The sequence below is a fragment of the Perognathus longimembris genome, chromosome 10 (genome assembly GCF_023159225.1).
Source record: "Perognathus longimembris pacificus isolate PPM17 chromosome 10, ASM2315922v1, whole genome shotgun sequence".
NCBI classification, from domain to species: domain Eukaryota; kingdom Metazoa; phylum Chordata; class Mammalia; order Rodentia; family Heteromyidae; genus Perognathus; species Perognathus longimembris.
The window spans coordinates 9,484,912-9,508,266 of NC_063170.1; the positions used below are offsets into that span (position 1 = coordinate 9,484,912).

A 23,355-nucleotide genomic window follows, 5' to 3' on the forward strand; every position below is an offset into this window, starting at 1 on the left:
ATGCAAACAAAAAAAGAATTCTAAAAAGGAGATTCAACTCACAGACAAACCAAAACCAAACTTAAACTAACCTAAAAGCACTAAGGGCCAACAGAACTTTCATGTGCCTTTCCTTTTCTTTTTCCCCTTTAGAGACAAGATATCTTTTAAATTTTATTTATTTGTTTGTTTGTTTTTCCAGTCCTGGGGCTTGAACTCAGGGTCTAGATGCTGTCCCAGAGCTTCTTGTACTTGACTAGGGCTCCACTACTCTTTGAGCTACAGTGCCACATCCAGTATTCTGGTGGTTAATTGGAGATAAGAGTCTCATGTACTTTTCCTGCCTGGACTGGCTCTGAACAGCAATCCTCAGATGTCAGCCACCTGAGTAGGCAGGATTATAGGAATGAGCCACTGGCACTTTGGCTTTGAGACAAGATCTTGCTGTATAGAGTCCAAGCTGACCTCCAACTCAAGATATTCCTGCCTCAGACTCCTGAATGGTAGAATTATGCCATACCCAGTTCAGAGAATTATTATAAGGATACTAAGAATTCCTAGTTTCCTACTTAAGTCTTCTAATTTATCCATACAAAGAAGTGTTTCTCACATGGTAAGCAAGGTAAACATAATAGTACCATCAGTGAAGCAGCCATTAGTTTATAAAAATACTATGCACCAGTGACTCACACCTATAATCCTACCTATTCAGGAGGCTACATTAGAGAATTGAGGTTAAGAGCTGAGAATTGAGATTTGGAGCCAGCCTGGGCAGACAACTAAAGACAATCTTTTTTTTTGGGGGGGAGGGGGGGAAGGCACCAGTCCTGGGGCTTGAACTCAGGGCCTGGGCACTGTCCCTGAGCTTCTTGCTCAAGGCTAGCACTCTATCTCTTGAGCCACAGCACCACTTACGCCTTTTTTCTGCTTATGTGGTGTTGAGGAATCAAACCCTGGGCTTCATGCATGCTAGGCAAGAACTTTACCACTAAGCCACATTCCAAGCCCTCAACTCAAGACATTCTTATCTCCAATTACCCAGGAAAAACTGGGGATGGGCCACTTGAGCCACAGCATCACTTCCAGCCTTTTCTGTTTATGTGGTGCTGAGGAATCGAACCCAGGGCTCATGCATGCAAGGCAAGCACTCCACCACTAAGCCATATTCCCAGCCCAACATGTCATTTTGTGTGTGTGTGCGTCTGTGTGTGTCTGTGTGTGCACACGCCAGTCCTGGAGCTTGAACTCAGGGCTTAGGTGTTGTCCATGAGCTAGCTTCTTTTTCTTTTTCTTTTTTTTCTTTTTTTGCCTGGGCCTTGGGCCTTGGACTCAGGGCCTAAGCACTGTCCCTGGCTTCTTTTTGCTCAAGGTTACCACTCTGCCACTTGAGCCACAGCACCACTTCTGGCCATTTTCTGTATATGTGGTGCTGGGGAATCGAACCGAGGGCTTCATGTATACGAGGCAAGTGCTCTTGCCACTAGGCCATATCCCCAGCCCTCTTTTTCTTTTTTTTTTGCCAGTCCTGGGTCTTGAACTCAGGGCCTGAGCACTGTCCCTTGCTTCTTTTTGCTCAAGGCTAGCACTCTGCCACTTGAGCCACAGCGTCACTTCTGGCCTTTTCTATATATGTGGGGCTGAGGAATTGAACCCAGGGCTTCATGTAGACGAGGCAAGCACTCTTGCCATTAGGCCATATTCCCAGCCCTCCATGAGCTTCAATTTCTGTCTTAGGGCTCGGCTCTATTACTTTAACCACAGCTCCACTTCCAGCCTTTTGGTAATTTACTGAAGATAAGAGTTTTTTGGACTTTCTTGCCCAGGCTGGCACTCAGCTACATGTAATTTTTAATAAGTGTAAAGTTCTATTACTCATAGTCTTCAAAGTCCTGGAAATCTAAAGATACGTCTACCTTTTACCATTTTTTTCTTTTCTTTGAAGGCTAAAATGTTTGTTTATTATGTTGAAAAATGCACATCTATCCTAAGTTTCCCATTGCTTTGCATCTTTATACATAAGCTAGTGAATAGCAATTCAAATACATTCTTCAAAGTAAACATATAACTGGTAAAAAGAAGCTCTTAATGTCCTATTATGAAATTTCTGAAACAAACAAAATAGTTGTTAGAGGAAAGGAAGACAAGCCTTACTTTTTGATACAGTTGGTCATGAGAAGATGGACATCTTGTCTTTCATCTAACAGCAGCATTGCTCCTAAGTAGCCAATGCGTTTGTCTGTAAATTTTTGAGAGGCAATAAGTTTGAGGCACTCCAACTGCAAATATAAAGAAGAAAATTATATTACGAGCCAGCTACCACAATCTAGAAACTCATAGTTCATAGATGACCAAAGTGTAAACTTGTATCATCAAACTTCCTAATGGAAAAAGCAAGAATTAAACTTTTAGATATCTTAGTAACAGTAATTGGGTTATGGGACAGATTATATTGTCCAGGTCCCATACCATTTGCCATCCAAATAACCAAAAAAAGGACTTAAAACACAACTCCAAACTGGGAATGTGGCTTTAGTGGTAGAGTGCTTGCCTAGCATGCCTTAAGTCCTGGGCTAGATTCTTCAATACCACATAAACAGAAAAGGCCAGAAGTGGTGCTGTGGCTCAAGTGGTACAGTGCTAACCTTGAGCAAGAGAAGCTCAGGGACAGTGCCCAAGCCCTGAGTTCAAGCCTCAGGAATGGGAAAACAAACAAGCAAAAAACACAACTCCAGTAAATGAAGGAAATTTTAAATGACTTGAATTTTAAAATAACTTAATAACCATTTTTAAATAAGTTAAATTCATAAAGAATAATTATCATGCTATTCTATCATTTCTGCTGATGTTTGTAGGAACCTGAGACATACGCTTGTTTCTAACCTCTAATCCCCAATGGCTATACTTTATTCTTCTGGTGGTTATATTAGATTTCTATTTACTACAGATTTATCTTTTGTGAACACCAGTATTTAATTTCTGCCTTAATATACTTATTTTTCTAAGCAAACTTCTCCCTCTCCCCTACTTCTTATCCCGAAGGACTGGTAATGATCTCTTTCCTGCTCAGATCTTTAAAAAAAACAAAACAACTTCCTCCTAATTGAGAGGCTATGTTTTGAGATGCTATAGTTACCACCAACTTGACCTATAAAGAGACAGTTCTCTAATTTAGTACATTCCTATAGTGTACCAACAATGTGGTAAACAGCCACTGTAAATAAAACATGTATTATGACTGTTATCTACAAGCTACTGCAAAAACACGAGCACCTAGTTGTGGTTTTAGAAAAAGACAGAAGGGCTGGGAATATGGTCTAGTGGTAGAGTGCTTGCCTCACATACATGGAAGCCCTGGGTTCAACTCCCCAGCACCACATATATAGAAAAAGCCAGAAGAGGAGCTGTGGCTCAAGAGGTAGAGTGTTAGCCTTGAGCAAAAAGAAGCCGGGGAGAGTGCTCAAGCCGAGTCCCAAACCTCAGGACTTGGGGCAGGGGAGGGGGGCGGGGGCGGGGAGACAAGCCAGGCATCAATGGCTCATGCCTATAATCCTACCTACTCAGGAGGCTGAGATCTAAGGATCACAGTTAGAAGCCACCTCAGGCAGGAAAGTCAATGAGACTCTTATCTCCAATAAACTACTCAGAAAAAACTGAAAGTAGTGCTATGGCTCAAGTGGTAAAGCTCTAGCCTTGATCAGGGACAGTGCTCAGGCCCTGAGTTCAAACCCCAGGAATGGCAAAAAGAAAAAAAAAAAAAGACAAATAGAAAACCTCCAAGAGGGGCTGGGAATATGGCCTAGTGGCAAGAGTGCTTGCCTCATATACATGAGGCCCTGGGTTCAATTCCCCAGCACCACATATACAGAAAACGGCCAGAAGTGGCGCTGTGGCTCAAGTGGCAGAGTGCTAGCCTTGAGCAAAAAAAAGAAGCCAGGGACAGTGCTCAGGCCCTGAGTCCAAGCCCCAGGACTGGCCAAAAAATAAATAAATAAAGTTAAAAAAGAAAACCCCCAAGAAAGGTTCCTATCCCTATAACACATAGTAGATGAGAAAGAAAGCCACCTGGACTAGGAGCAGGGCTTCCCTAGTCCTCTTCCACCTAAAGATCTTGGTTTCTAAAACAGGACAGCAAATGAGCTATGACAACCCCTCCACTCCATGCTTTCAGGGTAGTAACTAAACATCAGCATATCAGCATATGATCCTCAGAAAGAATGCTAGCAAAAAGATACTAATCAGCCATTAGCAACAAGCCTAGGAGATTGGGAGCTACTGGCCCCTTTGGGAAAAAATACAGGGCTTTAGAGCAGTTCCCAAGATGGATACAGCAGAATCACCTGGGAGAGCTTTTTTAAATCCAGATTACTCCCAGGAAATTCCAATGGGGAAGATGTGAGGTAGAAACTAAGTAACAATTTCATTTTTGCAAAATTTTTCGGGTGTGTGTGTGTGTGTGTGTGTGTGTCTGTCTGTCTGTCTGTCTGTCTGTCTGTCTCTCTCTCTCTCTCTCCTGAGGCCTGCACTCAGGGCCTGGGCATTATCCTTGGGCTTTTGTGCTCAAGGCTCTACCACTTAAGCCACAGCTCTACTTCCCGGTTGCTACCTGGACTACATGGTGTTTTTTCCTTGGGGAATGAGGGGGAAGCACACCTGAAGATTCCTATTGAATTCATTTTTATTCTCATTAAGAAAACTTACGAGGGCTGGGAATATGGCCTAGTGGCCAGAGTGCTTGCCTCGTATACATGAAGCCCTGGTTCAATTCCTCATATATAGAAAAGGCCAGAAGTGGCGCTGTTGCTCAAGTGGCAGAGTGCTAGCCTTGAGCAAAAAGAAGCCAGGGACAGTGCTCAGGCCCTGAGTCCAAGCCCCATGACTGGCAATAAATAAATTTTTTAAATTATAAACACAATCGAAGCCTTCTCTCTGCATGCTGTGCTTCAATCCCCAAAATTTTCTTTCCATCCTTGAAGTAACCAAAACCACAATCTGCATGCTTTATGTTCTTACAAGTGGAAACAGTTTGGGACATTTGGACTTTGTACACCATATATCTGCTTTTTTGTGAAACAGGAATAATGATAATAGGGTATGAACTCAGAATTTCATATATGCTAGGCAAGTGCTCTACCACTTAAGCCACAACCCCAGCCTCCTACATGCTCTTTCACTCAACATCTTTTTGTTACTGTTGGTTGTGGGACTTGAACTCAGGGCCTAGGCACTGTCCCTGAGCTCTTTTGCTCAAAGCTAGTGCTCTACCACTTTGAGGTACAGCGCCACTTCTGGTTTTCTGGTGGTTCATTGGAGATACGAGTCTCACCAGGGACTTTTCTGCCCGGACTGGCTTTAAACCACAATCTTCAAATCTCAGCCTCCTAAGTAGCTAGTATTACAGGTGTGAGCCACCAGCACCCAGCTCACTCAACATCTTTTGAGTATTAAACAACAAAAGAAGCTCTAATTCATACTTATTCTGTCTCATATATGATCCCACTTGTAATTATAAACTTGCCTATTCTGAGGACAAATACTGTTTTCAACATGTTCCTATTAGAAACAATTCTTCAAGGAACACTCTTAGGCCCTCTTGGCTGATCAAAAATTTGTCAGCTCTAAACCTAAGGTGGCTTCAGCAGATTCAGGTTTTCCAGCTTTTGGGTTGTTTTGACTTTGCAAATACATGCCACTTCTTAGTTGGCAGTATGAACTTTCATCAGACATGGAATTGTTTTTGCTGTCTGCCTTAGACAATTAAAAGCACTAATGACCAGCAGGTATTGAAAAAAGTAATACTCAAATTCTTTCACTCCTTCATTTATGAGCTAAACTACTCTAAGATGCAGATTCTTCTGATAAAGAATAAGATCTTTTGGCAGGACTTTAGTGGTCTTTCTTGTTTATTGTAATAATCAAATGGTTCTAAATTGTTTTATGTGTTTTCCTATACTGAATCTGGAATCTGTCATTACTGTAAAGGATCCTGGCCCCTTTAAAGTAAAAAGGAGAGAGCTCGTTTAAAAAACAAAACATAGGGGCTGGGAATATGGCGTAGTGGCAAGAGTGCTTGTCTCATATACATGAAGCCCTGGGTTCGATTCCTCAGCACCACATATATACAAAAAGGCCAGAAGAGGTGCTGTGGGCTCAAGTGGTAGAGTGCTAAGCCTTGAGCAAAAAGAAGCCAGGGACAGTGCTCAGGCCCTGAGTCCGAGGACAAGGACTGGCAAAAAAATAAATAAAAATTTAAAAAATTAAAGAAGTAAATAAGTAAATTCTTTTTTTTTTTTTTGGCCAGTCCTGGGCCTTGGACTCAGGGCCTAAGCACTGTCCCTGGCTTCCTTTTGCTCAAGGCTAGCACTCTGCCACTTGAGCCACAGTGCCACTTCTGGCCGTTTTCTGTATATGTGGTGCTGGGGAATCGAACCCAGGGCCTCAGGTATACAAGGCAAGCTCTCTCGCCACTAGGCCATATCCCCAGCCCAAGTAAATTCTAAATATACACACACACATACACTCACACATTCAGAAGGAGGTCTAAGGATCCCAGTTCAAAACCAACCCAAGCAGGAAAGTCTGGAGACTCTTTATCTGCAATTAACCAGCAAAAAGCATAAAGGAGAGCTCCAGCCTTGAATGGAAAAACTAAGGTATAACATCCAATTCCTGAGCTCAAGCTACAGTAATGGCACACAAAAAAGTAAAACACACACACAAAAATCAATTATATTTCTATAATCTATAACATAATTACAAAAAAAGTGAAGGACACTATTTACAACAGAAACAGTAACGGTAAAGAACCTATGGATAAACAGAGAAAGGGCAAGCAAATACAGTCATTAAATTCAATGTACATTATGTAAAAACTGAACTACATAATTTGAGGGTATGAATGAAATGGGGAAAAATAGGGGAGAACGATGTAACATGGATCAGATACATTGTACTTGTAATATGAATTGTAAAATTGAAACCCTTTGTACAACTATTTTTAATAAATTAAAAACAAGAAGCTGGGCTGGGGATATGGCCTAGTGGCAAGAGTGCCTGCCTCATATACATGAGGCCCTGGGTTCGATTCCCCAGCACCACATATACAGAAAATGGCCAGAAGTGGCGCTGTGGCTCAAGTGGCAGAGTGCTAGCCTTGAGCAAAAAGAAGCCAGGGAGAGTGCTCAGGCCCTGAGTCCAAGCCCCAGGACTGGCCAAAAAAAAAAAAAAAAAGATATAAATGTCTAACACTTACTTTTTTAAAGTCTTCACAATAGCCTTATAAAGTAGACCTTAGATCTGTCTCCATTTTACATAAGAGGAAACTGGAACCTAGATAGGTTAAAGATCTTGCTTCAAGATACCCAGACAGCAAAATTACAAAGCCAGACTTCACAGCCAGGCAATCAGTTCCTTAAAGACTATTCAGGGGGGTGGGAATATGGCCTAGTGGCAAGAGTGCTTGCCTTGTCTACATGAAGCCATGGGTTTGATTCCTCAGCACCACATATACAGAAAATGGCAAGAAGTGGCGTTGTGGCTCAAGTGGTAGAGTGCTAGAATTGTGCAAAAAAGAAGCCAGGGACAGTGCTCAGGCCCTGAGTCCAAGGCCCAGGACTGGCCAATAAATAAATAAATAAATAAGACTATTCAGATGTAATTCTTAAATGAAATAAAATTTTTACTTTTTTTTTTTTACCTTATTTTACTTTATTCCTGTCACACAGGGATAGGACAGGAAAAATTTGGGGAGAACGAAGGAAGGAACGACAATTGATCAAGAAGCATAGTACTTATAAACTGATTTATGATACTGTAACTTCTTTGTGTAACTACACCCACATCATCATCATCATATATCTCACTTTAAAGAAAACAAAAACCAAGATTATAAAAAAAACTAATAGAAATGAAATTTAAGAATACTAAGAGGGCTGGGAATATGGCCTAGTGGCAAGAGTGCTTGACTCATATACATGAAGTCCTGGGTTCGATTCCCCAGCACCATATATATAGAAAACGGCCAGAAGTGGCGCTGTGACTCAAGTGGGTAGCCTTGAGCAAAAAGAAGCCAGGGACAGTGCTCAGGTCCTGAGTCTACGCCCCAGGTCTGGCAACAAAAAACAAAACAAACAAAAAGAATACTAAGAAATCAACAACCCACTATTTCCTTCTTTGTGACTAAATCTAAAATTGTCCTTATCTCAATGTGAACATGAAAGAAAACAGCACTTATCGTTAAGAGCATCATCCTCAAATTCCAAACTGGATATAATAACTATTACATTTGTGTGTAGGAGAATCAGCAGAAAGACCTGCACAGAAGTTGTAGCAATCAAGGCACTGGATAATGAGGACAAAACAGAAGCTACTACTTAGCAACCACTTAATTCCCTTAACTTAAGAACATCTGTTGTGAGCTTTTTCATATAGTATACTGTGCACAGAGAAAATAATTAAGAGGGCTGGGAATATGGCCTAGTGGCAAGAGTGCTTGCCTCATATACATGAAGCCCTGGGTTCGATTCCCCAGCACCACATATATAGAAAACGGCCAGAAGTGGCGCTGTGGCTCAAGGGGCAGAGTGCTAGCCTTGAGCAAAAAGAAGCCAGGGACAGTGCTCAGGCCCTGAGTCCAAGCCCAGGACTGGCCAAAAAACAAAACAAAACAAAACAAAAAAGAAAATAATTAAGAAAACATTTAGCATATACTGTTCAAATGCACATTCTGGCAGTCTTCTAGCAGAAGATCACAATCTTGGTTAATTCTACCAATCTTTAAGCTAGTTGCCACCATCAAAACAAGGGACAGAAAAATGAACTGGGGAAGGGGGGAGAATGCAGGCAAGAATTCATTGTATATACCATAGAATTGAGAAATATAAGGGAAGGGTAGGTCAAAGAGGGAGGTGAACATGTTGAAATGATCACACAGAACAAGATACATTGTACATATAAAGTTCTTTATTAAAAGTAAAATAAGGACTGGGACTGTGGCTTAGTGTTAAGAGTGCTTGCCTAGCATGCAGGAAGCCCTGGGCTTGATTCCTCAGCACCACATATATAGAAAAAGCCAGAAGTAGCACTGTGGCTCAAGTGGTAGAGTGCTAGCCTTGAGCAAAAAGAAGCCAGGGACAGTGCTCAGGCCCTGAGTTCAAGCCCCAGGACTGGCAAAAAAAAAAAAGTTAAATAATTAAATACATAACCTAAAATTAAGATAAGTAAGGGAAAGGGTGGGTGAGGAGGGGTGGGTAAGAATACTGAAAGAGATGAGAGTGATCAAAATGTATTCATAAACTGCTCTGGTGAGTGGCAACTCCTTTGTACAACTAAGGATAATAAAAATACTCAGAAATCCCTGCTATAAAAAGATAAATTCTTACCCAAGTTTAGAATATAACTGCTACATACGGTTTTGGTCCAGCCTACCTGTCCAAAGTGAGCAGGGTAGCCCAGCATGTGCATATACAGTAGTTTTGCCACATTCCGACACCGGTATGTATTGTCTTCTTCTCTAAATGATGAACGGATTGCAGCACATTCTTTCTGGATCATTTCTCGTTCTTCAGCTTGGGTTCGGGCTGTCCGGATGGTCCGGATCAGCTCCCGTAATCTGATGGGGGCTGGCATCCTCTAAATATGAAAAAACATTAAATAGAAATATTCACATTTTTCCCAACTATTCATACAACTTCCCATCTAAAAGTAGGAGTGAACTTAAGAATTCAAGACTTACTAAGTCTAACTTAGCTAATATAAAGCTTGTTAAGTGTTAACAAATGCACTGCATGCAACTCTTTAACCAAGTACATTTCTGCAAAAAACAAAAATGTCAAGTATGAAAGTAAGCAAAATAAAACATATTTAAAGTCCATTACTAATATGCAAATATCTTAAGTACTAACTGAACACAAATCTACTTAATCCATATAGAAATTAAGGTGTATCTCTAACCTTAAGAAAGTCAGGTATTTTCTGTTTAATTACTACTAAATTCAAATAGTTCAACTAAGAATCAGATGAATACAATCATAATCATAGCTGGACTTAACAAAATATAACAATAAGTACCTGCCCAACAACAAATGGTAGTCTTAGTACACTCGTATATTGTTTTTCTTTTTTTTTGTCAGTCCTGGGGCTTAAACTCAGGGCCTGGGCACTATCAGTGAGCTTCTTTTGCTCAAGGCTAGCAATCTACTACTTAAGCCACAGCGCCATTTCTGGCTTTACTATGTACGTGGTACCGAGGAATCAAACCCAGGACTACATGCATGCTAGGCAAGTACTCTACCACTATGCCACATTCCCAACCCAAACACTCATACATTTCAAAAATGAAATTAAGAAAAAGATGATAAACCTCAGAGGATAAAGGTTTTTAAAAGTATTATTTCAAAAGTAAAATAATAAAGGACCTGGAACAACCAAAACAATCACAGAAAAATAAAAAGAACAAAATTGGAAAATTTGCATCAAATTTCAAGAATTTCAAAGTTATACTCCATAAAGTAAAGCATTACAGATGTAATACCAGCACTTGGCACAAGAAAATCTCTTAACAAACATGAACAAAAAAAGGCTGGGAATATGGCCTAGTGGCAAGAGTGCTTGCCTCCTACACATGAAGCTCTCGGTTCAATTCCCCAGCACCACATATATGGAAAATGGCCAGAAGGGGCGCTGTGGCTCAGGTGGCAGAGTGCTAGCCTTGAGCGGGAAGAAGCCAGGGGTGGTGCTCAGGCCCTGAGTCCAAGGCCCAGGACTGGCAAAAAAACAAACAAACAAACAAAAACATGAAAAGGAGTGGGAATATGGCCTAGTGGTAAAGTGCTCACCTCGTATACATGAAGGCCTGGGTTCGATTCCCCAGCACCACATATATAGAAAATGGCTAGAAGTGGCGCTGTGGTTCAAGTGGTAGAGTACTATCCTTGAGCAAAAAGAAGCCAGGGACAATGCTCAGGCCCTGAGTCCAAGGCCCAGGACTGGCAACAAAAAACAAAAACAAAACAAAACATGAAAAAAATGAAAAAATTAACTCACATGTCCAAAAATTAGGCTTAAGAAAACTCACTGGACACTGGTGGCTCACACCTATAATTCTACCTGTTCAGGAGGCTGAGATCTGAGGATCGTGGTTCAAAGCCAACCAAGGCAGGAAAGTCTGTGAAACTCTTATACCCAATTAGCCACCAGAAAACTAAAAGTGGCACTGTGGCTCCAAGTGGTAGAGCACTAGCATTGAGCGAAAGAGCTCAGGGACAGTGCTCAGGCCCAGAATTTAAGCCCCAGGACCAATAAAAAAAAAAACAAAACACAGGGCTGGGGATATAGCCTAGTGGCAAGAGTGCCTGCCTCGGATACACGAGGCCCTAGGTTCGATTCTCCAGCACCACATATACAGAAAACGGCCAGAAGCGGCGCTGTGGCTCAAGTGGCGGAGTGCTAGCCTTGAGCAGGAAGAAGCCAGGGACAGTGCTCAGGCCCGGAGTCCAAGGCCCAGGACTGGCCAAAAAAAACACATTCTAAAATACACATGAAACAAGTTTTTATTTACAGAAAATGAGTAAGCCTACTCCATTTTCTCCTTCTAAATGCAACTGTAAATCCTAGACAAGACACATGTCATATAAACCACATGAGGATATGAAAAATAAGTGACAGCAAATGAGTTGGAAAAAGGATCATTTCACTTCAACCAAATTGAACTGCCAAGAGGTTATCATGTTTGCCTCCAGTTATGGCTAGCCTGGCAAAGGCAATCCAAAACCCAGAAGTACTCACATGATACAGAGAGGAGAAGCTCTAGGAAAAACTCACACTTTCTGGTTAATGAGCATGAACAGGAAGGTCAAGAACAATGGGGAAACTGTCTTTGGGCTTTTTGCTTCTCCCCCTCCCCCCCCCCCCCCCCCCGCACTCCTAGACATAAGTAATACTGCAATTGTGGTAGCTACATAGAAAAAGAAAAGACAGTGACAGCCAACCAGGCACATTAAAAAAAAAATTGTGGAACTCTCTGATCAGTGGAGTATACTTAAATAGCTCTTTTTTCTTCTCTCTGGCTTAACTGCATGACAATGGGGTAAACTCACAAAACAAAACAAAACAAAAGCTCAGCCTGCACCAGTGGTTCATTCCTATAATTCTAGCTACTCAGCAGGCTGAGATCTGAGGACTGTAATTCAAAGCCAGCCCAGGCAGGAAAATACTTGAAACTCTTACCTCCATTTAACCACCAAAAATCTGGAAGTAGAGCTGTGGTTCAAGTGGTAAAGTGCTAGTCTTGAGCAAACAAGCACAGAGACTACACCCACATCTAGAGTTGAAGCTCCTGGACTGGCATTAAAAAGAAAAAAGTATGGGTGGGAATGTGCCTTAGGCCTTAGTGGTAGAATGCTTGCCTAGCATGCATGAAACCCTGGGTTTGATTCCTTAGTACCACATAAACAGAAAAAAGCCAGAAGTGGCACTGTGGCTCAAGTGGTAGAGCACTAGCCTTGAGGACCAAGAGGCAGGGAGAGAGCCCAGTCCCCTGAGTTCAAGCCCCAGGATAGGCAAAAAAAAAAGTAAATCTAGATAAGGAGCCACATAGTCCGCTGATGTCACAGCCAAGAGTTCTCATGAACCTGCAAAGGCAGTTTTGCCACGGCTTTTAAATGCTAAGGTAAAAAGTTTATGCTCCATTCATCTAGAAATGGTGAGTCAAAGTTTTCCAGTGAGCAGTAAAAATTAATCTGAGAGTAATAATAGGCTAGACAGGGAGGGAAAAACAAGTATGACAGACTAACAACTTAGGTGGCTATTCTGGGTCAAAAAATCTTCAGTTTAAAAAAAGTCATGTATCACACACAGAAAATGAGTACTTGGAAAAAGATCAACCTGAAGACAAAAAGACTTGCACATTCAGAAAAATATACTTCAGGGGCTGGGGATATGGCCTAGTGGCAAGAGTGCTTGCCTCGTATACATGAAGTCCTGGGTTCAATTCCCCAGCACCACATATACAGAAAACGGCCAAAAGCAGCGCTGTGGCTGGCCAAAAAAGAAAAAAAAGAAAGAAAAATATACTTTAATATCTTAGGTCTCTAGATACTATCTCAAATAAAAGCTGAGATGTTCATTTTTTAATTAAAAGACATGTTTGCACATATACCAATTTTTTTTTCTTTCTTCCTTTCTTTTTTCTTTTGCCAGTCCTGGGGCTTGGACTCAGGGCCTGAGCACGGTCCCTGGCTTCTTTTTGCTCAAGGCTAGCACTCTGCCACTTGAGCCACAGCTCAACTTCCAGCTTTTTCTGTTTATGTGGTACCAAGAAATCAAACCCAGGGGAGGACTTCATGCATGCTAGGCAAGCACTCTACCACTAAGCCATACTCCTAGCCCCAACAAATACTAAATTTTATAAAGTAAATTCTGAGACATACTAAGTATGTAAATATGAACTCACATAGCACACTGCAAAGTAAAAAATCAAATTTTATAGAGATTTATAGTTTTAACAAACTAGTGATAAAAATTTTGGAAATACTGAGGAACAGAGAAAATAATATGTAGGAATTTGTAAAATATCTAATACATATATAGACAAAATACATATTTAGACAATTATAAATTAATGAATTTATTTCTAACCAAAAATTGTTCATGTATTGACAAGATGTTAAAGGTAAGGAAACAATCATTTTTGTTCATTTGAGATTTAAAAACTAAAATCAAAATTGTAGTGAAATAATAAAGTGTCATGGTTCCTAGTTGTATTATCAAAAGTATTGAGCAGGGGCTGGAGATATGGCCTAGTCGCAAGAGTATACATGAGGCCCGGGGTTCAATTCCCCAGCACCACATATACAGAAAACGGCCAGAAGTGGCGCTGTGGCTCAAGTGGCAGAGTGCTAGCCTTGAGCAAAACAAGCCAGGGACAGTGCTCAGGCCCAGGACTGGCAAAAAAAAGTATTGAGCAGAACCAGGTGCTGGTGGCTCATACCTCCTAGCTACTCAGGAGGCTGCGATCTGAGGATTGCAGTACAAAGCCAGCCCAGGCAGTCCATGGGACTCATATTTCCAATTAACCACCAGAAAACTGGAAGTGGAGCTGTGGCTCAAAGTGATGAGTGCTAGCCTTAAGCAGAAAAGCTCAAGGATAGCTCCCACAACTGATTAAAAAAAAAAAAAGGGGGGGGGGGGCTGGGGATATGGCCTAGTGGCAAGAGAGCTCGCCTCGTATACAGGAGGCCCTGGGTTCGATTCCCCAGCACCACATATACAGAAAATGGCCAGAAGTGGCCCTGTGGCTCAAGTGGCAGAGTGCCTTGAGCAAAAAGAAGCCAGGGACAGTGCTCAGGCCCTGAGTCCAAGACCCAGGACTGGCCAAAAAAAAAAAAAGGAAGCTAAGTCTTTATTTCAATCAGAATTTTCCTTTCTAATATATCTTAGAAACTGACTGTGACAGAACTGATCTAGCTGAGGTATTTTTTTCCCATTGTCTGTGTTTCAATAGGTCCTATGGGGTGAGGGGGGCGCTGAGAAAAGAGTGGACACCTATTTCTTCCTTCAATATAGAGAAATATGTTCACAGAGGGAAATTGTCTATAGAGTAAAGGGGAACTTAGAGTTAACACAATATTGTTTGAATAAGAGCTTAAATCTAGAGATAAATATTTTGGAGAGGCAAACATGGTTGTGGTACAAAGTTCTTTGACCGGATCCACTTCGTTTAGAATGAAACAAAACTCAAGATCAACTTTATATGCTCTGATTCAGTCCTTGTCTCGAGTACCTCAACTCCCTAGTACAACCTGACAAGAAGTGGTGTGTTGGGGGGTATGAGGGACAAGGTAACAAACTGTACAAGAAATGTATCCAGTGCCTAACGTATGAAACTGTAACTTTTCTGTACATCAGTTTGATAATAAAAATTTGAGAAAGAAAAAAAAGAAGTGGTGTGTCGAGGAAAACAGACACGGGTCATTCAAAGGAACAGCACTGCTCTGAATCAACCCCAGATGAACTGCTGAAAAAGAATTTCTGGATCTTCAAGACTAAAGAATAAGTTGGAGAATGTGTAATCACATCCAGATAACACCACACCCGGTCTAGGCAGTCAGCTAACATTCTTGTAAGAAGACTTAAGTTCATTTTCTTCCTAAAATGCCACAGAAATTACAGAAGTTTTCTTTTGTGCTTAATTATTCACAACTAGAACAGGATATGGTGATGCATGTCTGTAATCCCGGGACTTGGGAGGCTGAGACAGGAGGATCTTGAATGCAAGGCTAGCCTAGGCTATATAGCAAAATTCATTTTAAAAAGCAAAACAGCTAGGCGCTGGTGGCTCACCCCTGAATCCTAGGATCTGAGAATCTGGTTTGAAGCCAGCCTCAGCAGTAAAGTCCATGAGACCCTTTTCTCCAATTAATCACAGAAGAAGCCAGAAGTGGTGCTATAGCCTAAGTGGTAGAGTGCTAGCCTTGAGCAAAAGGAGCTTAAGGACAGCACCCAGGCCCAGAGTTTAAGGCCCAGAACCAGAAGGGGACAAAAAAGGAAGAAGCCAGATAAGAAAATCCATGAGACTCTTATCTCCAACTAACCTCGCAGAAAAGGAGCTGTGGCTCAAAGTTACTGGCCTTGAGTAAAAAAAGCTCAGTAACAAAGTCAGAGCACCAGTGGCTCAAACTTGTGCAGTAATCCTAAGGAGGCTGAGTATCCTGGTTTGAAGCCAGCCAGAGCAGAAAAGTCTGCGAGACTCTTATCTCCAATTAACCACCAGAAAACCAGAAGTGGAGCTGTGGCTCAAGAGATAGAGAGGTAGCCTTCAGCAAAAACAAGCTTGGGGCCAGCAGCCAGACCCTGAGTTCCAGCTCCACAACCCACAAAAGAAAGAAAGAGAGAGAGATGAAAAAGAGAGAGAGAGAGAGAGAGAGAAGAAAGAAGGAAGGAAGGAAGGAAGGAAGGAAAGAAAAGAAAAGAAAAGAAAATAGAGAGAACCAGCACAGACAAGTGGCTCACACCTGTAATCCTAGCTACTCAGGAAGCTGAGATCTAAGGATCGAGGTTTAAAGCTGGCCTAAGCAGGAAAGTCCATGAAACACTCATCTCCAATTAACTATCCAAACAAAAAGTTGTTAGTGGAGCTGTGGGTCAAGTGGTAGAGCATCAGCCTTGAACAAAAAAGTCCAGGAACAGCACCCAGGCCCTGAGTTCAAGTTCCAGGACTAAAACAAAAACAAAGGAGTAAAGCAAAATTATAAACTTTCAGACTCAAGAAAACGTCATTCATCCTACAAATGTATATATGGCATTTTTGTAAGATGACAAGTATAATTATTAGACAGTTATATATTACTAAGATAAAAATTTTCCCCTAACATTCTTCATGAAACTAAGTTCTGTCAATTCTGGATACATTTGGGGTGGAGGGAGGTTGTCCACAGAAAAGTTGACATAGATAATGCTTATTTTTTAACCCATGCTTGATATTAGCTAGCAACAGAGGAGAAAAGTCTCATTGACAAAGGTGGCAAGATAAAATACTTTAGAAAGGGTATCTTAGGGGGCTGGGAATATGGCCTAGTGGCAAGAGTGCTTGCCGCTTATACATGAAGCCCTGGGTTCAATTCCCCAGCACCACATATATACAAAAAAAAAAAAAAAAAAAAAAGGCCAGAAGTGGCACTGTGGCTCAAGTGGCAGAGTGCTAGCCTTGAGCAAAAAGAAGCCAGGGACAGTGCTCAGGCCTGCGTCCAAGGCCCAGGCCTGGCAAAAAACAACAACATTTAAATATCCTAATATTTTGCAGCTATAGAAATAAGATTTAGGGCTGGGGATATAGCCTAGTGGCAAGAGTGCCTGCCTCGGTATACCCGAGGCCCTAGGTTCGATTCCCCAGCACCACATATACAGAAAACGGCCAGAAGCGGCGCTGTGGCTCAAGTGGCAGAGTGCTAGCCTTGAGCGGGAAGAAGCCAGGGACAGTGCTCAGGCCCTGAGTCCAAGGCCCAGGACTGGCCAAAAAAAAAAAAAAAAAGAAATAAGATTTACTTCAGGTTTACTAAACCTGAAGAAAATCCTCACTGCTATCAATTCCACAGCCATAAATGACCTGGAACAGATTCCCAGAACCCCTAATCAGGCCTCTAAATGCTTCTGGCTCTCACATGGACAACTTATGTTGTCCTATGTCAGAGTACCTGAACAATCAGTCCATACAATACTATTTTCACTCTGAAGTCTACTTTGCTGTGACCACTAAATAACAAGCATTGTACTACGTATAATGATACCATAAATTAACAGGTCTGGTTAAATTTAGAGACAACTCAAAAGGTATTTAAAAGTGTTCCAAAGGGGCTGGGAATATGGCCTAGTGGTAGAGTTCTCTCCTCATATACATGTAGCCCTGGGTTCGATTCCTCAGCACCACATATATAGAAAACGCCGGAAGTGGCGCTGTGGCTCAAGTGGTAGAGTGCTAGCCTTGAGCAAAAAGAAGCCAGAGACAGTGCTCAGGCCCTGAGTTCAAGCCCCAGGACTGGCAAAAAAAAAAAAAAAAAAAGTGTTCCATTCCTTTGCCTGGGAGAAAAAAAGTGCTACACTCCTGCCCACAGAAGAGAAAAAGAAAAGCATTCCAAGTATCTGGAGACCTATACTTGTACACAATGAGAATGAAAGAACACGAAGTAATTGAAAACAGCAAAAGTACAGTGTATAAAAATAACATGAGGGCTGGGAATGTAGCTTAGCGGTACAGTGCTTGCCTAGCATGCATGAAGCCCTGAGTTTGATTCCTCAGCACCATAAAAACAGAAAAAACCAGATGTGGCTGTGGATCCAGTGGGTAGAGCCTTGAGCAAAAAAAAAAAAAAAAAAAAAAAAGAAGCCAGGGACAATGCTCAGGACCTGAGTTCAAGCCCTAGGACTGACAAAAATAAAAATAAAATGACAAAATGGCAGTGAGAACCAAGTTTGTTACTTTCATAAATAATCATCACCCTGTAAAAGGTTTTTTAAGCAAAATACATAGCCAATGCTCTAATGATGAAAAATAAGCTTTTAAAAATAGTTTTCTTTTCATAGAAAAGAGTGATTTATTATGGGGAAGTCAACTCTGAGGTTGAAGTGCACAGAACCGGCTGCCTAAACAGGAACAGTACACCTCAAAGGGCGAGGCAGGTAGTTCAGGTAGATTTTTCCTTTCAATATTGAACCAAAAACCTAACCTTTACAATCTCACAGTATTTTCATATTTTAGTACAGTTTTCAAAGTTTTTAAAACATGAGAAGGAAACCACACCTTTCTAAAAATGAGCTTCTCTCCTCTTCTTTAGCTTGAAATAGAACAAATTCTCAACAGTGAAGACAGTTAATAGCTTCACTAACTTGAGCTGTAAAAACACTCCTAGAGGGGCTGGAAATATGGCCAGCTGGTAAAGTGCTTGCCTTGTATACATGGGTTCAATTCCTCAGCACCACATGTATAGAAAAGGCCAGAAGTGGCACTGGGGTTCAAGTGGTAGAGTGCTGGCCTTGAGCAAACAGAAGCCAGGGACAGTGCTCAGGCCCTGAGTTTTTGCCAGGACTGCCAGGACTGAAAAAAAAAAAAAAAAAACACTACTAGAACTCCTTTGACTTTTGAGTTGTATAGCAATGTACAAAAGTTATCTCTATGCCCAAATAGTGTATATAATGTATCATCTATTCTATAGCTGTGTTAGTTTTAACCCAAAGTCTTACAAATAAATAAATAAATAAAGGAGAGAGATGAGACAGATGGTCTGAGATCCCATCTTTCTCCCATTTGCTACATACACTCAGGCACTCATAATGTTTGTTTGGTTGGTTGGTTGGTTTGGGTTTTTTTGCCAGTCCTGGGGCTTGAACTCAGGGCTGGAGCACTGTCCCTGGCTTCTTTTTGCTCAAGGCTAGCACTCTGCCACTTGAGCCACAGCGCCACTTCCGGCTTTTTCTATATATGTGGTGCTGAGGAATGGAACCCACGGCTTCATGTATACGAGGCAAGCACTTTACCACTAGGCCCTATTCCCAGCCCCCCAGGCACCCATAATGTAAACCTGAAAATCTGACAAGCTTAAAAGCCTGGGATGCTCAGTGCAACAGGAATGAATATGAGGAGACAGAAGAGAGCTGGAGTTAGCAAAGCTACTGCCTATCAGGTTACATGGGACTGTAATACACAAAGAGGAGGGAAAAAACTATTTGCCTCTAAGGTTGTCTTTCATTCATGCAACAGGTGTCAAATTTATTTCCTCCATCTTCAAAGAACTGATTTTATTCTTCTAAATCTATTTAAAATTTTTTCACTGACAACACTTGTAGCACTTTTATTTGTCCTGAGTAAGCTTTTAAAATAAAAAGCCTGTATATACAACATACAAATAGCAACAAAATAATCTTTTAAGTAAAGGCAAAACTTCCAAGTACCTAGTGAAAAAAAAGTCTCATTTTAATCACCTTAGCCTAAACCTTGATCTTTAATATCAAAGTGTTAGCTAATGCTGGCTCAACAAGTTTGCAAGTGTGGGTTGTTTCCTTCCAACTTCTGGACCCTTCAAAATTTGACAGGTTTGTTCTAATACCCTGAACTCATGTCAAATTAAATTCTGTGCTACCCTTCACTGAAGAAACATAAAACTATTCTCAACTTCCTCCTTTTCCTTTTCTCATTCCTAACTATGAAATTAAAATTTCACATACACACACCAAAAAAAAAAGAAGAAAAAGAAACTGGAAAATCCCTAATACATTTGTCAAGATACAATGTTTTACAAATATAAGCTTATATAAATCTACATATGTTTTAAAGTTGCTTGCTATTTCAGTATTATCCTGCACAAGAAACCAAAGGCCAGGTGTGATGGCAGAGTCCCACAATACCAGCTCTCAAGGGGTTGAAACAAGAAGATTGAGTTAAGGTTTCTTGATGAGGCCTTGTTTTCAAAAGGGAGGAAGAAAATGGGGGAAGAAAAAGAGAAAGGAATGACAGGGGGATGATACCTGGATGAGAGAAATTCACACTCAAGAACTGGAAACAGGTGAGTACTGATTGCTCAGGCCTGTAATCCTAGCTACTCAGGAGGCTAAGATCTGAAAATGATGGTTCAAAGCCAGTCCAGGCAGAAAAGTCCATGAGACTTAGCTGCAAATAACCAGCAAAAACCTAGAAGTGGAGTTGTAACTCAAGTGGTAGAGCAGAAAACAGCAAATGAGAGCAAGAGGACCTGAGTTCAAGCCTCAGTACCAACAGAAGAAAAAAGCAAACAAAACTGGACACAAGCCATAAAGAAATGCCACATTAAATTATAAGCACCTAAAGCAACCAAACAAGTTGCTGTTGTTTAAAGAAAGGATCTAAGAATTTAAAAGCTTTGATTGGCTAAATTCTAGTGTGTACATGAAATTTTAAATCTCCATCAAATAGCAGAGGAATTAAGCATTGTAAAAATCTGCTTAAGTATGAAGATTCCTAATTCAACGTTTTAATTAAAAATAATCCTTTGGAAATTACTCAGTTTTATAAATCTGCATATATTAAGTTTTAATGATTCACAAATTCTTTTTTTTTTTTTTGTCCCTCCCTTCTGCCCCGGCTGGTAAACGCTACTGACTCAGTCACTGTCACTGTCACTTTATATTCCTGCCTCCTCCTCTCCTGGCTCCCAGTGTGGGGTCTGCGAAGGCCGGGTGTTAAACAGCAGCGGGCTGGTGGGGGTTGGGGCAGGCCACTCAAGAGGGCTAAGGGGCGGCATTTCCCCACTGGGTCTGGAAATCTGCCCCTGCCCTGCCCCTGCCCCTGCCCCTGCCCTGCCCTGCCCTTGCCCTGCCCTGAGGGTGGAGGCCAGCCGGCACCTACGGCTAGCACAGTGGGCACGGGAGGGCTGGCAGGCCCTGAGGACCAGGAAGCGAGCTGGGGGGTGGGCCCCCGGGGGTGGGCTTCCAAGAGGACCGGAAGGGGAAGAGGGACTGTGTGAATGAATGGCAGTGTAGACCATGGGGCCAGGGCAGGGGCCAGGGCAGGGGCAGGGGCAGGGGCAGGACAGGGGCAGGGATTCACAAATTCTTGGCACAGCAATGGCCAGTAAGCAAAGGCTCCTGGTCCTGAGTTCAAGCTCCAGTCCTGGAAAAATGATAGAAAAATCTTGACTGTTTTCTTTGTTTACCACTGATTTTTAAACCTTTTTTTTCTTGGCCAGGTTCTGTGGCTTACATCAGTAATCCTACTTAGGACACTGAGATCAGCAAAATCTTGGTTCAAGGCCAGCTCAGGCAAAAAGTGTAAGAAATCCCTTCTCAAGTAATATGAAGTTGGGAATGGTGGTGTCATCCCAGTTACTTGGAAAAATAAATTGTAGGGTAGCAATCCAGGCAGCCCCAGATATAGTAAGACCCCACCTCAAAAAATAATCAATTCAATATGGGCCCAGTGGTACACACCTTCATCTCAGGTACAAAGGAGGCTTAGAAGGATCAGTTTGTCAGGCCAGGCAAAAAAGTTCTTCAAACTCCCCACTCAAGAGAAAAAAATTGAGCATAATATGTACCTGTTATTGCAACTACTATGGGAAGTGTAAACAGGAATACAGTAGTCCAACAGGGGAAGGAGGGGGAGGGGAGGGGGAGGAGGGGGAGGAGGGGGGAGGAGGAAGGAGGGAAGGAAGGAAGGAAGAAGGAGGGAGAGAGGGAGAAGGGGGGAGGGAGGGAGAGAGGGAGGGAGAAAGAGAAAAAAGAAAAAGAAGAAAAGGGCAAGACTATCTCAAAAAAAAAAAATAGCTACAGCCAAAAGGGCTGGATGGAGGCATAGCTCAAACAGTACAGCTTCTCCCTAGGAAAACACAAGACCTTAAACAAAAACTCCAATACTGCCAAAAACAAAACAAAAAAGTACACACACAGAATAATTTGATCAAGTATATTATATTGTATGCATCTGTCAGGAGTGGTAGAGGCATGGCTCAAGTGGTACAGTGCCTACCTAGCAAACTTGAGGCCCTAAGTCCAAATCCCACTAGGACAAAATTTTAATTAAAAAGAAAAGGCACAGGCTGGGAATATAGCCTAGTGGCAAGAGTGCTTGACTCATATACACGAAGCCCTGGGTTCGATTCCCCAGCACAATATATATAGAAAAGGCCAGAAGTGGCGCTGTGGCTCAAGTGGCAGAGTGCTAGCCTTGAGCAAAGAGAAGCCAAGGACAGTGCTGAGGCCCTGAGTCCAAGGCCCAGGACTGGCAAAAAAGAAAGAAAGAAAGAAAGAAAGAAAGAAAGAAAGAAAGAAAGAAAGAAAGAAAGAAAGAAAGAAAGAAAGAAAGAAAGAAAGAAAGAAAGAAAGAAAGAAAGAAAGAGAGAGAGAGAGAAAAGGCACATGCTGCTCTGTTTCACAGTTAATATAAAGATAAAATGAGACAACACATAAGTAGTCCACAAATGCAAAGCATTATGTGCATATATGAACATGACAAAATGAAACCTTCCTGTGTAATTCATTTATGATGATAAATATTTTTGTCCCTATTAAAAACACCCAGGACTTGGATGTAGCTCAATGGTGGAGTGCTTGCCTAGCACTCATAAGGCCCTGGGTTCCATCCTCAGAAAGGGAAGGAGGAAAAAGGGAAAAAATAGTGTGCCAAACATTAGTGTTAATTTCAACAGCAATTCCCAATAGCCTTAAGCAAAGTAGACATCCACATGTGTGCTGATCAATCACTGGTGCACTAACACAGCACTTTGCTAACAGTTTGTTATGGAAAAAAGGATACAATCGCACAGGTAAACTGCAAACCAAGTAAGAATGAATGGCTTTCAAATACCCTTACATAATATTATAACACGAACTGACTAATAGATCTTGTTTGCAAACATAATTCAGAAACAACATGTTCGGTAGTAAACTACAATACTTAGTAAATGAGTACAACCAAGCAGTGTTTGACAATTCTCTTAAAGCAAAAAAAAAACAAAAACAAAAAAAAAACAAAAAAAACCTGCACAGCTTTAGAGCAATACACTCACAGAATACCTAAATAGTTCCTAACATATTTTTGAAAGATCTCCTTAAAAAAGAACACGAGTATTTATACTAAAAACATTCAGTCTTCTGAAGAGAATATCATATGACCTGCACAAGAATTTCTAGTCTCATTTCAATAGCCTGATAAGAATAATGCATGTATAAGTGGTTGACAAGTATTAAAAAGTTTGACTTGGTTCAAGGTGTAAATTTAAATTCTAGTAATCACTTAGCTGATCACAAGTCTTTCTTTTTCAGATGGAAAATCCAGCTAAGGTGAAATAAGGATGATTCAACCATACTCACTTAACTTGAAATGTAGGAAATAACTGATGAATTATTGTGAAATACTTT

At 41.4% G+C, this 23,355-nt stretch overlaps 1 protein-coding gene across 2 annotated transcripts in view; it reads right to left on the reverse strand.

Moving 5' to 3' along the window:
* The window catches only part of Ap1g1 (adaptor related protein complex 1 subunit gamma 1), a 67,179-nt gene that overhangs the window by 42,140 nt on the left and 1,684 nt on the right, over positions 1 to 23,355 (reverse strand). For both annotated transcript variants that reach the window (XM_048355175.1, XM_048355176.1), the window contains exons 2-3: positions 9,403 to 9,606; positions 2,131 to 2,255 (exon numbers count right to left, since the gene is read on the reverse strand). In XM_048355175.1, coding sequence (XP_048211132.1) covers positions 2,131 to 2,255; positions 9,403 to 9,603 — 326 coding nt within the window. In that variant the 5' untranslated portion in view covers positions 9,604 to 9,606. The remainder of the gene's footprint in view (positions 1 to 2,130; positions 2,256 to 9,402; positions 9,607 to 23,355) is intronic.